The 16,297-nt window shown below is 41.8% G+C and overlaps 1 protein-coding gene across 2 annotated transcripts in view; it reads right to left on the bottom strand.

The window, feature by feature from the left end:
- The window catches only part of ssbp4 (single stranded DNA binding protein 4), a 95,102-nt gene extending 85,545 nt beyond the window's left edge, over positions 1–9,557 (bottom strand). For both annotated transcript variants that reach the window (XM_068319079.1, XM_068319078.1), the window contains exon 1: positions 8,887–9,557. In XM_068319079.1, the coding sequence (XP_068175180.1) occupies positions 8,887–8,942 (56 nt within the window). In that variant the 5' untranslated portion in view covers positions 8,943–9,557. The remainder of the gene's footprint in view (positions 1–8,886) is intronic.
- Between the last annotated feature and the right edge of the window lie 6,740 nt (positions 9,558–16,297).

Below are 16,297 nucleotides of genomic sequence, written 5' to 3'. Positions count from 1 at the left end.
ACGTCAAGTGTTTATCATTTAAATGTCCGGCGGAACGGCGAAGGCAACACAAAACCTCCCTAAATGTTGAATATTTATAACAATCATAGTAAAGCAGCACAGCGCTGACACTGCAGTGGTGAACGAGTGTGAATGCATCGACATATCGTGTATCTCAGAACAAGTGTATGCATCAAACCCGGAGATGGTTTCCAGCTGATTCACTGAAGCTTATTCCCACTGCACACACTGTTTATATTTGCTTTATGCGGTTATGGCAGTTCCTTTGTCAAAACACATCAGTGTCAATAAGAGTGTAAACACGCGTGGCATTAGCCACGGGTTAATCCACACACAGACACACACACACACAAACACAGCAGTAAACTTGTCACTATGACGTTACCGACTGACAGACTCACCTGTAAACGAGTAACGATACCGGCTAATTTTCAGAAAAAGTGTGATCCTCATTAGCAAAAACAATTTTTCAGTGATGGACATAGAAGGAAGATTTATAATGATTTGTGATTAGATACCAAATTGACATTGCTGACATATTTTTCTCACTAGAACCTCCTCCCACAGCTGTTAACAAGGATAACAGGATAAAACGGTAATGCAAATGCCAAAAATAATCCCGATTTAGTTAAGAATAAAGAAGTTTGTTTTCTATACTCTTCAGGGACATATGCAAGCTGATGTACCTGTTCTCTGTTTGTACAGAAGCTTTTCTCCGCTGACTGATGAAAGACGTACATCTGTTGCCAAACTGATTAACAACTTCAGTCACGTAACTACAATATTTATACACTTTCCTTTATTTCTAGTGAGAAAATTGACAAACTTGTGTGGATGCACCCAAAGCAGCTGACGAAAGGCAGCATTAATTGACTGTTGAAGTATCTGAATGAAGGCACAGTCAGCCAAAGGGTGCCGAGGGTAAATCAAGGGTTTCTTTACTTTTAGTGCAGTGTTTATGCCTATGTTAGTGCACAGCTCTTTATGCTCCCTTCAAAAGGCTAAAATGCAGATGGCAGAGCCATCTGTGTAGAATCAAAACCATGCATTCAGACCTGAAGATCCCCATTAAACTGCATGTAAATATGTGGGAGGAGACAGAGGAGGAGTAGAAGATGTAAAGAACCCCATGCTCAAAACAAACTGATTAACTTGAAGTTCTCCAAGTTGAAGCTATTTTTCCAAACAAATCCAGCGACACTTGAAATCACACAAACATGTCTGTAAACAAGCACAAAATGAGCAAACAGATGTCGGAGCAAATGAGAGCTCAATTCTTTTAAGAACGTGCTTAAAAATTAAACATTTGAGTTAAGACAGCATGGTGGCATCTCAGGTTCTGCCTCTGAGGGGAAAAAGGTTTGGGTTCCGATCCAGCGGACTTTCCTGATTGGAACTTAAATGATCTCCGAGAGTTTCATCTTCGGCTTCCTACTACTACTATATTTCTGACATGAAATATATGCAAATTGGTGATTCTAAATTGCCTGTAGTGTGAGTTTTAATAAAAATGGCTGTTTGTCTTTCAATGATGAACTGGCGACTTATACAGGGTGTACCTCTCTCCTAATGTCCCCTGGCATTGGCTCCAGCCACCCATGACGACCCTTCACAAACTAAGTGGTTAGAAAAAATGGATGGATAGATGTTTGACCAAGGTAATTTTTGTGAATGGCGCCATTAATTAAAATGCCAGATTCATCAGTGCATATTTCAAAGAGGTTCCAGTTACTAAATAACAAGGTGACATTAATAATGAGGCTGCTGTATTACCCCATTCAAATTAAATTCAATAAAGCACGAGAAAAAAAATGTGGAGATTAATTAACGTCTATGATGGCAAGGGCATCAGTTCTTGGTCTACCTTATTAAGTATTATTATTACCATGGTTATTTTTTTACAGACTGATCACAAAAATGTTTGCCAAGGATGCGAAAAGAAAATACTTCATCCTCTTGTGCTAACTCTGATCTTGTGAGACTGAAACTGAATTCCATTTGAATGACATTGGATATGTGGAGGAATCCACAGAAATGTGACACATACATGTAGTTCTGTGTATTATACTTATACTTGAATGAACATAAAGTCTGGGTTCAAACCTTGGCTTCAATATTTTTGAACTGCACACACGCAACTTTATATACAGTGTCACAAATATACCTAACTAAACATGTGTGTCAAATCTAAACACAGGTAGATGCTCTATACAGTGATACCAATAACTTCTCATGCTGCCATAAGAATACAAATAGCTAATAAACACACAAGAGCTCTTGACAACATAGCAACATATATCGTAACATTTTCTTGGAGTTTACGGAAACAGGTAAAAATAATAAGGCGAAATACTGTGAAACTTTTAGGTACGTATGTGTGTTAAAACTGTTATACTGTATAGTTTAAGTCAATAAAATACATAATTTAATAAGAATTCTCCTGTTTTTCATTGAAACAGGTATATTCAGAAAACATTAATGCTCGGAAATTCTGATGTTGCCACGTAAATCATGCATTCATGCATCAACATGTTGAGGCAAAGTCTGGAGCGCATGGATACCTGCCACTGATTTGCAAAACTGAATATGTGAAAGGGGTGGACACAACAATATTTAGCCAGTACAAAAGGTTCAATATAGACTGAGTCCAATAGGTAGTTGTTGCACAGATGTCAGGCAGCAATACCCCCTCCCCAGTATAGGGGAGGTGCCCCTCCACAGGTAGAGTGTGCAAACATGCTGGGATATACAGATGCACCCACAACTTCACAAGACACTGGATTACGTGAGACTGAGAAACTGGCCTTTACTCCTCTCCGTTTATACACAAATTTGTTTGATTGTCCAGATGTATACAGGGCATGAGCAAAACAGAGTAGGGATCTTCTCTTTCTTCCATCACCCTCTTCTTGTGGTAGTACACAAGATTGCCAGATTGAGGTGAACTACAGAGAAAACATTAACGAGTTGATTGGGATCTAGCTCTGCTGCACTGCGAGTTAGGTTAAGCATGCAAAGTGCCAACTGGACTGGACTCGCATTTCCCCTATACTCTATGCAGATGGTGCTGTCAATGAAAAGTCAATGATCAATTGTTTGTCCCAAGATGACACACAGAGTTTCTAAGGTATGCCCCAAATCTCCAGACATCTTCACAAAGTTTTAAACAAAAATTTCACAACCCTACGACAGTCTGTATTGCCTCACGTACAGTATTTATGATAGAGTAGATTGCTATGATGCAAATATATTCCCTGGCTGATGCAATGGAGCCCAATGCACCATAGTCTCTGTGGTTGATCATAAGCAGAAAGCCAGTCCTTAAAGGGGCCAAGTCCAAAATTTCCAAAGAGAAATTGGGAAAAAGGAACCCCTTGAGCTTATCTGGGAGCTTTCATGGTGCCACACACAGTAATGGAATATTTGACAACCAAGTCATTTGACGTCTGCTTGAGTCTAGACAGCCAGGTGCATTGCCTTCATATAAAGCCTCTGTGGCCAGCAGGATCTCAAAAGGAAGGATGCAAAATTTGTACATGTTCTCACTGGCAAGCCTCAAGAGCCAGATTTGGCCTGGCCAGATAGAGATCTAAAGATGGCCATTGTTGAAGTCTTAAGGAGACAAATCACTGACCCACATGGGCAACATGGACACATTACACTGTCAGCCAAAGAACTGACCAAGCTTTCTGAGATACTTTGTTCGAAAATTAAGCCCACTTTCTTTTAGGAAAATGTTTTGTCATTGGCAGGGCAAAAAGAAGCCCCCAGCTGGAACGTCCTGCCTTTAAGTGAGGTTTGAGAAAATGAAGCCAGTACCAGTGGGGAATTCAAAAATATTCAAGACAATGTCTGAGCCACCAAGGCCATGAGATTGGCCTAAGTGTTCCTTGGGATAGCTGGGTTTCATCATTTGTTAGGCAAGAACAATGGCTGCCAAGAGTTCTAGACATGTCCAGCAGCACCAGACCAACTCCCATGCTTTCAGAAAACATGACATTGCATTGGCATTGTCATCAGACTGGTCTAATCCTCCTGCACAGCTTAGACTGAGGTGATCAACAATGTCCTAGTGTTGGTACTGCCCTGCCAGCTGCCACTGCCTGATCTTCAGCCAACATCCAGCATGGGGTGCTTGAGAGTTAACTTGCCTCAGCTCCCTCTTTTCAATGAGAACTTAGGGCTAACCCAGATCCTGTGTGATCTTTTATTTCTATAGCAAGAGGATAGGGAGCAACACCTAGAAATGTGGGATCTAATATTTTACAAAACCTATTTGGGGAGCCCTTGGTAAAGCGTCAGAGGTACAATCAGAACTACTAACGCCTGAGTCTTGTGAGGCAACTGAAAACAGAATAGCTGTAGGAAGCATTCTACCATCATGGGAGAGGTGGTTTATTCTAAAATCAACAGCAACTATCCTGTTGAAACCACATAGGAATGGCCCAGAACAGCGTGCTAATCTCATAAAAGAAGGAGAGGACAGAAATCTCCAACCTTAAGGTCAGGCACCTGGGCCCTGAAAGTCTTTTCCAACAGGGTCTGAAATGGAATCAGTGTGACTGTTCACAATCTTCCTCCTCAGGGACTGTGGAGTGTAGCTTACCCTAAAGCTATGTGCTCAATGGTAAATCTTGCTTGAAGTTATCCTGCGCTGAAGTCAATCCCTTCACTCAAGACAGCATTCTGCCTCTTTCCTAGCCTCTGTTTGTGTCATGCCCATGTTCTCATATCATCAATACCACAGACCAACGCAAGAAGTGCACAAATTTCATTCTGCAACACACTTCCAATGTGCTTCCAACCCACAAACAAGACCAAGCAAGAGCCTCCTGAAATGAGGGGGACACCAGCTCTCTTCAGCTTGTGACACGTTGCCCAGCTGGTCAATGTGTTCTTGCTGATTTCTATCTTTCTATGTTGCTAGCTCCAATGATAACCAAGTCATGACTGCTCAGAATGGAGATCTGAAGGTCTGAGTGGTAGTACCCACTGCAGTCTTACATAGACTAGGGATGGGAATTGATTTTCAAACATTCAAAAAATATTTTTTTATTAATTAGAATACTGCACATGATTAGCGTTTTACCAAAACCTGGTGATAACGGAGTACAAGTAGTAATACACAGTCTGCAACGGTTGTGAACAAAGGAGAAAGAGGAACGTATTATGACCACAAGGCAGACAGCCAAAGAATGCTAGCCATAACAAAGTTTGGTGCATAACTCATCTAAATAAAGAAACATGAGGTTTAGCACCAACTGTGAGAGGTGAAACTATCTAATCACAAGTCAAAATAAAGAAAATTTTATATTATACGTGAGGCTAAACAACTGCAGTGATCTCACAGAAGATAGCTGAAGACAAGCTTCCCATTAGCTCTGCTGAAGGCCATGGTTTCCCCAAATAGAAAAACCTATCAACATGACATTCACGAATCTTTACACTGATAACGTGATGCACATGCGCTGCAAACTCCTTTGATGCTAGTTTGTCATAAAAATTAGAGTGTGTGTCACACTACAGCTGGGCATGCATTACTAGTCAAATGCTGAGCAACATATAAATGGTAATTTTGCATGAAATGTCCATTCATAATATAGACTCTCTCTCACTCTCTCTCTCTTTGCATGTGTACGTGCATATGTGTGTGTGTGTGTGTGTGTGTGTGTGTGTGTGTGTGTGTGTGTGTGTGTGTGTGTGTGTGTGTGTGTGTGTGTGTGTGTGTTAGCATCACTAGCGTGTATTAAAAATGATCCATATGATCTGTCAGCTGAGGATGAATCCCTGCACATATGGAAACTATGGCTGGATGGTGATATAATCTCAAAGTGATGGAGAACAGCAACTCTGTTGACAGCAGGACCTGTTGTTCCTGCTCTGAGACTTCACAGCTACTTAGGTACTGATTTAAAACTTCATCGCAAATTACTTTTCAGTTAGTAGGTTCAATTTTAGAATATTTTATTGTCATGCTATGCATTTTTTGTATTCCTTTTTCATTATGATGTCTTTTTTTCAATTTTCTGTTCATCTACTGTTAAAACATCAATTATCACACCACAAAGTATTGCACTACATCACAACACAAAAATCAATAGCCAAGCCTCACCCTGTTCTATCAGGGTGAGGCTAATCCTGCATTTTCCAAACTGACAGGAGATAATTAAATAATTTTAAATACATATTAATCACTGTAAAACTATGTGAAAAGTATCGGAAAAAAATTGATATAACGTTCCCCAAAAATACATCCACTAGTAGAAACACATTGAAGCAGCTGATCAAATCAGAATAAGCTCTGTAGTATATATCCATGGCTGTAACTTCTTCAATGAGATGCCGATCTGTTCCTGTTACCCATATGTTCTGCTCATACTGTTCTATTGTCTGTTTTCAACTATTTAAGGACAACACCATAAATCTTATGATTGTATCCGTTGGTTTAACTGCAGTATGGTTTCTACATCAACAGATCAATAAGATTCATAACACACACATAAGTGGAATAAAAATATTCCATGGAGGATGAATTTGACTTAAGCTGATTTACAGTTATGATGTAAAAACAAATGGTGAAACTGATTTCAACCTTCATTATAAAACCGAGAAAGAGTTAAAACATTTTATAATTCATTCATAGTTTATTTAATCAGGTATACGACTTTATAATCAGTGTGAGGATTGCAGCCGTGATACTCCGTTGACTGCTATAATTGGATACAGGTCCATCTGGGACGTCCTCTTTTTAGTATCTTACTATGTAAGGATCCATATGAATATGTAAATATGAATATGAGCTAATTTGGTGATGCATGGAGACAGCTGTTGTGAGCTCCACACTTACAAGGGAACATGTGTTGGCCCTGCAGGGCAGGTTAGGGTGACAAGACAGGTGAGGGGAGAGGGCAAGCATCGTGTATTATGTGTGAACATGTCTGATATGTCTGTCACACACGCACGCACACACACACACACACACACACACACACAAACACAGGCTCGACTAAACCTACCCACTATATTTACGAACACACTAAAATAAACACATTTATATAATTTTGCTTTTCAGAAGCAGCCTTGTACGACAATAGCATTCATCATTTCCAGTTCTCAAAAGACTTGTTTTTCTCATGAGTTAAATTATTAATCATCCTCCTACACTATCAGTAGAAAAATGCACATTCTGTGTCTGCACTGATTTAACTCCCCCTAATGCATGGAACACACTAGTTCACTGAACAAACAATTGCAACAAAAAACTGTCTAAAAGCCATATTTAAATATCTACTGCCATCAACATGCTGTTAGTTGATAAATGAAGCTGAAGCACACAAACAGGTGTAGAAGCAGCCTCACGCCTGCCAATGGTTCATATCCAATATTAAACCATCATATGATGGTTCAAAGGTCAATCATCCTGCTGTTCATAAACACACTTGTGACTGTTCTCTTTTAGGATTCAGTCCTCCGCTTAAACGCTGAGACAAAAACACAGACCTACTCAAATTTTCCAACAATCTGATGCAAATTCCGAGTGAAATTAAACGCTTGTGACACCATAAGCGCACAAAGTAGAATTCGAGGAAGCTTACAACTAAGCATAAGTTGCATCTCTGGAAAGCTTAATCAGTTGATTGTGACACTGTAATGGCATCAGAAAATACAGGAGATGCAGGATACAGGAGCGTCTGAAGAAATGCTGTTTCTATTTCAGATGCATCAAGTGCTGTGTAGCAACACAGCCTCTTAGGCTTTAACAGTGTTTTTTAGATTACAATAGCATCTCAGCAGGGATCCCTCCTGAGTCTCCCTAACCTCAGACTGCCAAGTGCTTAAAAATAGCCAATGATGATAAAAGGATAGATTAATCTGAATGAGTGAGGAGCAAAGATGATCCAAATTTTTGGAATACAGTTAGGATAAAGTGGAAGCATGAGGGAAAAAGTCCCGACTCCAGTCTGAGAGAGGTATTTAAAAGTTAGATCAGCTTTTTTTTTTATTGTTTATTCAAAGGAACTGGTGCGTGCTTTTACAAAACCCAAAAACCAACTATTACACTTTTATAATGGAAGTCATAACACACAGCAGTGATTTATTTGTTGGGATATTTCCAGGGGAATCAAGAAAGAGCATACAATCATCAGCAGTAAGAGTCTGCCTCTGTGCAAGTAACACCTTCGGGTTGGTGGCAGCATGACTCCGGAGTGTGAGTGGATGCTAAAAAAGTTTACCACCGCTGTTTGACTTCTGAATGGGACAAAACTTTGGCTTTCGTCGCCAGGATTTGCTGGCACCCGGCGTTACGCATCAAAAACAAAGAACCAGCTGCCAGTTTTGGTTTTGGGTTTTTTTTTTACACCTAAAAAAACAAAAAAAAAAACACAGAACAATTCAACCATCCAGCAGCTGAAACTCCCAAAGTTTACAGGGGACGACCAGCGCAATGCGTTCCGCACAGGGACGAGCGCACACACCGCCAACAGAGATGCGTCTTATGTTTGGATTTAAATGGAAATATTCTCCTTTAAAAAAAAAAAAAAAAGAGTAGAAAATAAATAAAAAAAATGTAAAAACCGCACACAATTGCTCTGCAGGAGAATATACGCGTGAACGAACGCGGGATGCCAGTGAATATCCCGGGTAAAAGTGGAACCGACGAGCGCAATCATCCAAAAAGAAGGAAAATTTTTTAAAAAAAAGTTATAGAGACGCACCTCCGAGATGATTGGATGGGGGGGGGGAGCGCACGGAGGAGCGCACTTTAGTACAGTACAGTCCTTTTAAATGACTGTACCTAGTTCAGAAAGTTGGACTCCCTCCTCTGCCCCCCTCGCCAGCGTGATAAGCAGGTAAAGTCTAACATAAAGCGAACAATCCACTTACTTTTCTCTTGCTTGGCTATCGGAAGGGACGACAGCTCCTTTACCTTTGGCGTACATGCTGGATTCTGTTTTAAGACTTTTGCCCCACTCAACACCTGTCAAAGAAAGCAGCCAGGAAAACGCTCCATCTCCATAGCTACCCCTTTAGTGTTTTTCCTCCCCCCCTTCTCCTCCTCCTCCTCCCCCTCCCTCCTTCTCCTCCTCCTCCTCCTGCTCTCTCCTCTCCCTCCCTCTTTCTCTCTCTCTCTCTCTCTTTTTTTTTTTTTTTTTTTTACAACATCTCCAACATTGGCCACAAATCAGGCACAGTTTCTATTGGGGGGACTTGAAACCGACCTCTGTTGGATTTTTTTTTTTTCCCCTCCTCAGCCGCTGTTCCACGGTCCTGCTCCTCCTCCCTCTGCTTTGCAGAGGGTGGGGGCTTCTTAAAGGCAAACGCACTTCTTGTTTACTGACCTCAGAAACATGAGGAGCGGACAGGAGAGTTTTGTTGTAACCATTGTTCTTTGAATGAGGAGACGACTGAAAAGGGTTCCGTCCCCATCTGAGAGAGGATGTGGATGATTTTGTTGAATATTCTGATTTGCACACATTCTGTGTACACCAACGGTGTGCGTTGTACTGGGATTGACACCTCATTGTGGGTGACCTAGAGGTTGAGACATCGAGGTTGAGCGTGTCTTCATGCAGCAGCAAAGTAACTTCCATTCGTCTACATGAAACAACCCCTAGAGCTCCGCTGCCCCCGCAGGCATGGAGGCCACCAGAGATGAGGGTCAAAGATACCCCAAGATGCCAAGTCAAATCTCCACTACTTCCACCTAGTCAACGTGACATGACTCGCCATATTTTGGTTTGATAAGGTGAAAGTACCTGATAGCTGATAGGACTCGTATTTCCCTTCCTCTCATAGAGATGTTACTGACAGAAGAACCTCCTTCTGAAGATCACAACCAGCTGAGAATCACTGATTCAAGGGCCTTCAAAGGGCCACGCTGAAAGTAGTTGAGGACTAATTCCCGATCTAGTGGTGGTACAGCAGGGACTCTGACAGGAGCTGTGAACCTTCATGCATTACCTCCTTAAGCCTTCACTGCTCCTCACAGGCTGCATTCATAGTGGACATTGTGGTTCTGAGGGTCACTGAAGTCTTTCTGCATTCAAAATGAGCCTGCAGAATCTCCTGGGCCTCACACGAGTGAACTTGGGTGAACTGGTCCCATGGTGTATGCTGCTGTCCTACATGGAACCCATCACTGGTCTATGTCAGCATGATGTGGCAGACCCATCTGTGGAGGGTCAATCCACCACTAACATGGTTCTGTGATTGACTTTGGACTCTGGTACTGAATACAGTTGCATGGACATAATGGAACTTAAAATAAAAAAGTGGTCAATGATACATCTTTGACCACTTAATCCAATAGTTTCTCAGGAGGTTTATGGTGTTGATTATGAGTTTTAATTCCTCAATCAAGCAAGATGTGCATTTTTTAAACTACAGTCCCATCGATGATAAAGCCGTGTATGTTTTCAAGTGTCGTGAACAAGGTTCTGCTATATCAAGGGATGTGGTTCAAAGCTGCATGGTTTCCATTTCATCCATTTTGTTTTAGTGTAAGGACTGCTGGAATAGCTTTATTTCATATGCAGTTTCTTCATGATGCACTGGCAACATGTCTGGGATGTACCCTGCCTCTTGCCCGTAGCCAACTGGGATGGGCTCCAGCCTAACCTGTGACCCACAGGGTGGAAAAGTGTCTGAAGATGAGAAAATCATATTTGTCTCGTCTTCAAGAAGATGGATAGATGGATGGATGGATGGACGGACGGGCGGACGGACGGACGGACACACACACACACACACAGACACACACACACACACACACACACACACACACACACACACACACACACACACACACACACACACATATATGTCAGAGTACAGTATACACAAACAACTTTAGTTATTTGAGTATAATAGTGCACAATAACAAGGCAACAATAAACATTTCCTGTCTCTGCTACATGGGGGTCGATCTCATCCTCTGCTCCAATAGTCAGGAGCCCCAGGATTGTGTGTCAACTCCTGGTTTGAAAATGTTTTTGGTGGATTTTCTTCTTCTTTCAGGTTCTTACTAAGTGTTATTTGCTGCTTTAGGAACCAGCTGATTCTGGGTTAATACGATAGAATGTCATCCAAATATCTCATACTGTTGTGCGGGCTCTTTCTCTTCAGACACGCATCAGTTTGTTGCCATTATTGCATTCGCTGTGGTGGAATGGTGAGGCACATCAAGACACAACAGTTCTACCTTACCCAGGGTGTGTGGGGCAAAGGAGGCTTTTGAGGTTTACTTCACTGAATCCAACGGTCAAGATCTTATGTGGTTTGTTGTTCGGAATGTTTAAGACATCAAAAGTGATTGAATGTGTATCCACAAGCTGTACATCAAGAGATTTCTTATCATAAGAGTGGCGTGAGAAGCCCTTTATGGAGCAATGTGATACTCTGCTCTGCATAGAGAGCAAGCTGCCCACAAAGGGAGCATAACCTAAAATGTACTTTTCACATCTTGCACAAGTCCACAATCCCAATGAGATTTTTTGTGTTGGCTAGATTGGTAATCATCATTCACACTAACCCTGACGCCTGACTGACCCGAGGGCAACCCACTTTCCTTGGCATGCTTGCACCTCCAACTTCATTTACAAAGCAGCTGTGGAGGGGTGGCGCTCTAGTTGTTCCACATGTGACCAGCTCTGTATAAAAGCATCTATGATTATCTGCTAGATCTTTGATGTAAGTAGTGTTCATGGTATTTGTCAAGCAATCCTAAAGGCAGGATGTTCTTGTGATCTTAAACTATAACCATGCTAATTAATCAGGTTTGTCACAAAGATCACTGTATGATATTAAGCCAGCTACAGGAAGGAGAAGCAGTAAAAACCAGATCTGAAGACCACACATTTGTCGAAGTTGCCATGCAGTCCGTTATCTTTGGTTGTCAGCATGTTCTTAACAGAGAACAGTACAGTTTTTATCAGGGGGAAAACGGAAAAAGGCAACTTCAGAAAGGACAGATCTGAAAAAGAATAAAATTAAGCATAAGAAATATTCCTGATTTATTTGTTTGAATTTGCCAAGCTTCAAATCATTCTACGGTAGACTTCCACTAAAGACCATCTAACATTAGACCACGTCTACTCTCAAAGCCTACAGCTCAGTTTATAACAGGCTCTGTGTTGTAAAGTCTCACGTCATTTTAAAGGTTAAAGGGAGAAAATCAGAGGGCTGCTGGGGTCCCTCACCGGTACTACCAAAGAGAACTTTAAACTAAAGACAGTAGAAGAATTAGGATCCAAGACCCAAGAATATCAGAGTGTGGTTCCTGGAGGAATGAGGGCGCACTGTAGTTTGAGAAATTAAAAGGCCTTTACTTCAGTGTTACACAATTATCAAGCCCAGCGATGAGCTGGCGTTTTATCTGGGGTGTGCCCTGCCTTTCGCCCGTAGCAAGCTAAGATAGACTTCAGCAGATCCATGACCCGCAAGGCAGACAAGCAGACAATGGATGGATGGATACAATCATTAAAAATACCAATGGCTTACAAAACATGTCAGCCGTCAGGACGACTTCTCAACACAACCAACCACAAAACTACAGAGGGGTTTCTCAGACTGGCTTTGTGCAACATGTTTGAGGTGAAATGCAAACAATGTTAATCCATCTGATAAACTAATGCATGTTTAACCATAAGACTTTAGGGACATAATAGTCGCAATGTGTAATAACTGTAATATAATAGCATTTCAAATAAGAGTGGCTGCACCTTCCATGAGTATATCATTCACTAGTGTTCATTTAAAGTAGGTCAGCATACTGAAATAAAAAATAAAAACAAGAAAATCTGTCATGATACCGGCATCCCATTACATTTTTTGGAGGAATATACATGCAAACATTGTTTTTCCTGCTTCTCTTTCTCCTTCTGCCCTTTTTTTTAAAGGTGGATTTTCTTTTACTCAGGCAAGGAATGCAGATGGAAATCCACAAACCCCTAAGCCATCTCTGTCCACTCTGACATGCGTGTCAAACTTCCATTGTTCCGTTCGAGTCTGCAGAATGCATGTTACACAACAGCTCCTGCAGTGAGGGTCTGCATGAGACGTGCAGGCATCCAGTACCCCGGTTATGTCTCTACTCCGCCCCGACATTGGCCTAAACAGGAAGAAAAAACACAATAAGTTGCAGTCGAGACCAACAAAAGAATTCCTCAAGCCTTTGTGTAGCCAAATTATAATTAATCGCAGATTGAATAATTCAGCTTCGAGCGAATGGTTGCCTCTCTCAGCCCATTCCTCGGCACCTGCCTCAGGAGGCATCCCCAGAGCCAGCATATATGTGTGTTCTAGATATGCTGACATGTGTATGTGGAGGAGGAGATTATCCAGGCCCGGCAAAAAAGAGAAACGCAAAACCCAAAACAACTAAGCACAATGCAGCAGTGAAACCTCCGCCCTGCGAGCCCAATGAGTCAGCCTTGACTTCCCTTCACCCGTCGATCCACCACAGTCCTTCTCTCTGTGGCGTCTTTACTTACAGAGCAGAAATTACACTTTTAGATGCTTTCTGAAGCCCTGCGTTCGAAGACAAGCACTCTGCTCAGGTGATTGGGTCAAGAGGTTGAAGGAGGTTCATGTGTTTGCATGGAAGAAAGAATGGGAGACCACTCCAAAATCAACCAATATTCTGATGCTGATATGAAACATATTTGATTTGAAACTTTTGCCCCAAGTCATTTGAGCTAGTTTGTAGTTGATTAGTTGATGATGTGTAGTTCGTGTATTTTTTCAATTTAAACAAAAAGTTTTTTTAAAAATGCATTCACAGTGCTGCCTTGACAAACATCTACTGCTGCTAAAACTGTAAGCTGCTGCTTATGTAACTTTAAGCACCATATTGTGCCCAATACGAACCCGTCTCTCTCTTAGTCTGTCTGTCTGTCGGTCTGTCTGTCTATATAACCCTACCAACTGTTCTCCCTGTCCGCTTTCCCTCCTGTCTGCTTCTTACTTATTTTGATTTGCGTCATTCTGTTTGGTCACTAAGTTCATCTGTACCATTCCCAAACACCCAGCACCCCCCTCCCCAGCACAGCAACACCCCCCCCCTCCTTGCTTCACGTCATCCATCTGACACCCTGCAGCTACTGTGGGCCTCTGCCATGATGAGAAATACTCAAGTGCTCATCAGTGCTCCCAATATTAGATGGAGGGGGAAAAAAACAAATATTCGTCACTCTTTTGAGTAGTTTTAGCAAATCTCCTCTGCCACGCTTGAAAGAAATAATAACATCCATCTTCAGTATCGTTTTCTTCGAGCCGACTGGCAAATACGGAATGTTCAGTCACTGCAAACTTTAAAAGCATATATTTCAATGAGGAGCACAAAGCCCTTAATGGATGCAAGCCTTTATATCACGTTTTCCTTTTCTTTTTAACTGATATATGCCATTAATTCAGATTTACTGCTAGCTAAAACCTTATCTCTATACAAAATCATGCACCATTAAAAAAACACAAGGGGTTGCGTTGGTGGGGTATTTTTGTTTCAGGTACCAGAGACATGATGAAATACGATCCAGGAAGTGAGACGAAGAGCAAGCCATGAGTTTAACGTCATACAATTTAACACTGCACCAAGGGTTTATATAACCATAGTGTACGAATGAAAAATAAACAGAAGATTATTAATTTTTAAAATTCAAAACTTCTAGGAGTAGGTCTCTTTACAGAAGAGTTAGAAGACAGAAAGTCATGTCCTTTTCTTATACACAACATCCTTGAAGAGACTAGTTAGTCTTTATAAAAACCGAAAACCTACCTCTGCCTCCTTTGTTTCTTCACACTGAGCAAACAACCTGCAGCACAATCGGCCCTTCTATTCTAGACCTTAGATAATATGTTGGTGTTTTGCAAATGCAAGAGGTGTGACATATGTTGCTCAGGACTGGTGTGAAGTTAAACAACGTATGACGATAGGAAATATAATATACCTTCCCGTGACGTGTTGATCTCCGGCCTCACGCTACCTCTCTACGTTTTGTATGATTTTTCTGTTTGACTTACTGCAAACTGCTCGTCAAACTTCCTGCTTGTAGACCACACAGATAATATGTAGTCAAATTGTAGGCCCACTCTTTTGTCCTACCACTCCAACAAGCCTCCTTTATGCTTGCGTACATTTTATAAGAAAAAGAGTGGAGCAATGGTGCCACAGACTTGAACAGACTATTGTGTCAGTGTTAAACAGAAAACATAATAAATTACATCGCTCACATGATATTATCAGATTTCATTTCAACCCCAAACACAAATAGACAAGTTGATGCTGTGTCTCCGCTTGCGTTTGACTTTATTAGCGCCATCTCCCAAGGAACCTGCAGGAAAACAGTTATCATACAGCATGCGTGGGCTTTAGCTATTATGTAGACATAGAGAACATGACGTATTTATTTTTAGCTTGTCGCTCTTTCTAGTTGAGTTTGTTAAAAAGAAAATACATCAACATTGACAGAGGTGATGCACAGAGATGTGTGTTTGAAATATATCTGATTACTCTGTCCCTGTACCTTTAAGAACGAGGAGAGGAGAGGGGAGATGATGGGGATGGGAGGGGAGGGGGGCGAGAGAGAGAATGGGGAGACGTGCAGTGGCAGAGAGAGGGGAGGGAGGTGGTGGTAATGTTCTCATGTGTTTTCCTTCTGTGGGAAGTGGCACAGCCCCACTGCAGCAAAACACACACATGCATGAACACACGTCTGTCAGTGTGCATAGCAAACACACACACACACACACACACACACACACACACACACACACACACACACACACACACACACACACAGGAAGCCAACACATTTGTATGTGTGAGTGAGGGTCCCTATCCTCACACGCTGTGTGAAGAGTGAGTCATGTTGACGACCATATTTCCTAGCTGCGATGCCATCACAGGAAGGGATGGGACGACATGGAGAAGCAGTGACCCACTGAGAGACAGACGAGAGCGCGATGTTTACTTGTGCGCTTGAAAAACGAAAAGACAAGCAGGATTAAAGAGTTCTGCATGTTGGACAGTGGAACACATCCAGGCCACTGCAGTGACAGCCGCTCCCACCAGGGGGGTGTTTGACTGAAACATGGATCCCACCAGTGGATTCCTTGTATTTATGGCTGATAACTGCGACGAACAATTGATCTGGATTTTTCCAGATTAGGAGTCCTGCTTAGGTTTTTAGATGGGAACCGCAAACAGCTAGCCTCAATCTGACAGAGCAGCACTAAAACATGTGGTCATGTCCTGTGTCTGCTCAGAATCTCCTTCCATTATCCATCATGCTCACCA

Source organism: Antennarius striatus, chromosome 7, assembly GCF_040054535.1.
Source record: "Antennarius striatus isolate MH-2024 chromosome 7, ASM4005453v1, whole genome shotgun sequence".
NCBI classification, from domain to species: Eukaryota; Metazoa; Chordata; class Actinopteri; order Lophiiformes; family Antennariidae; genus Antennarius; species Antennarius striatus.
The sequence above is the reverse complement of the archived record's forward strand: the minus strand, read 5'-3'. Positions and strand labels throughout refer to the sequence as shown.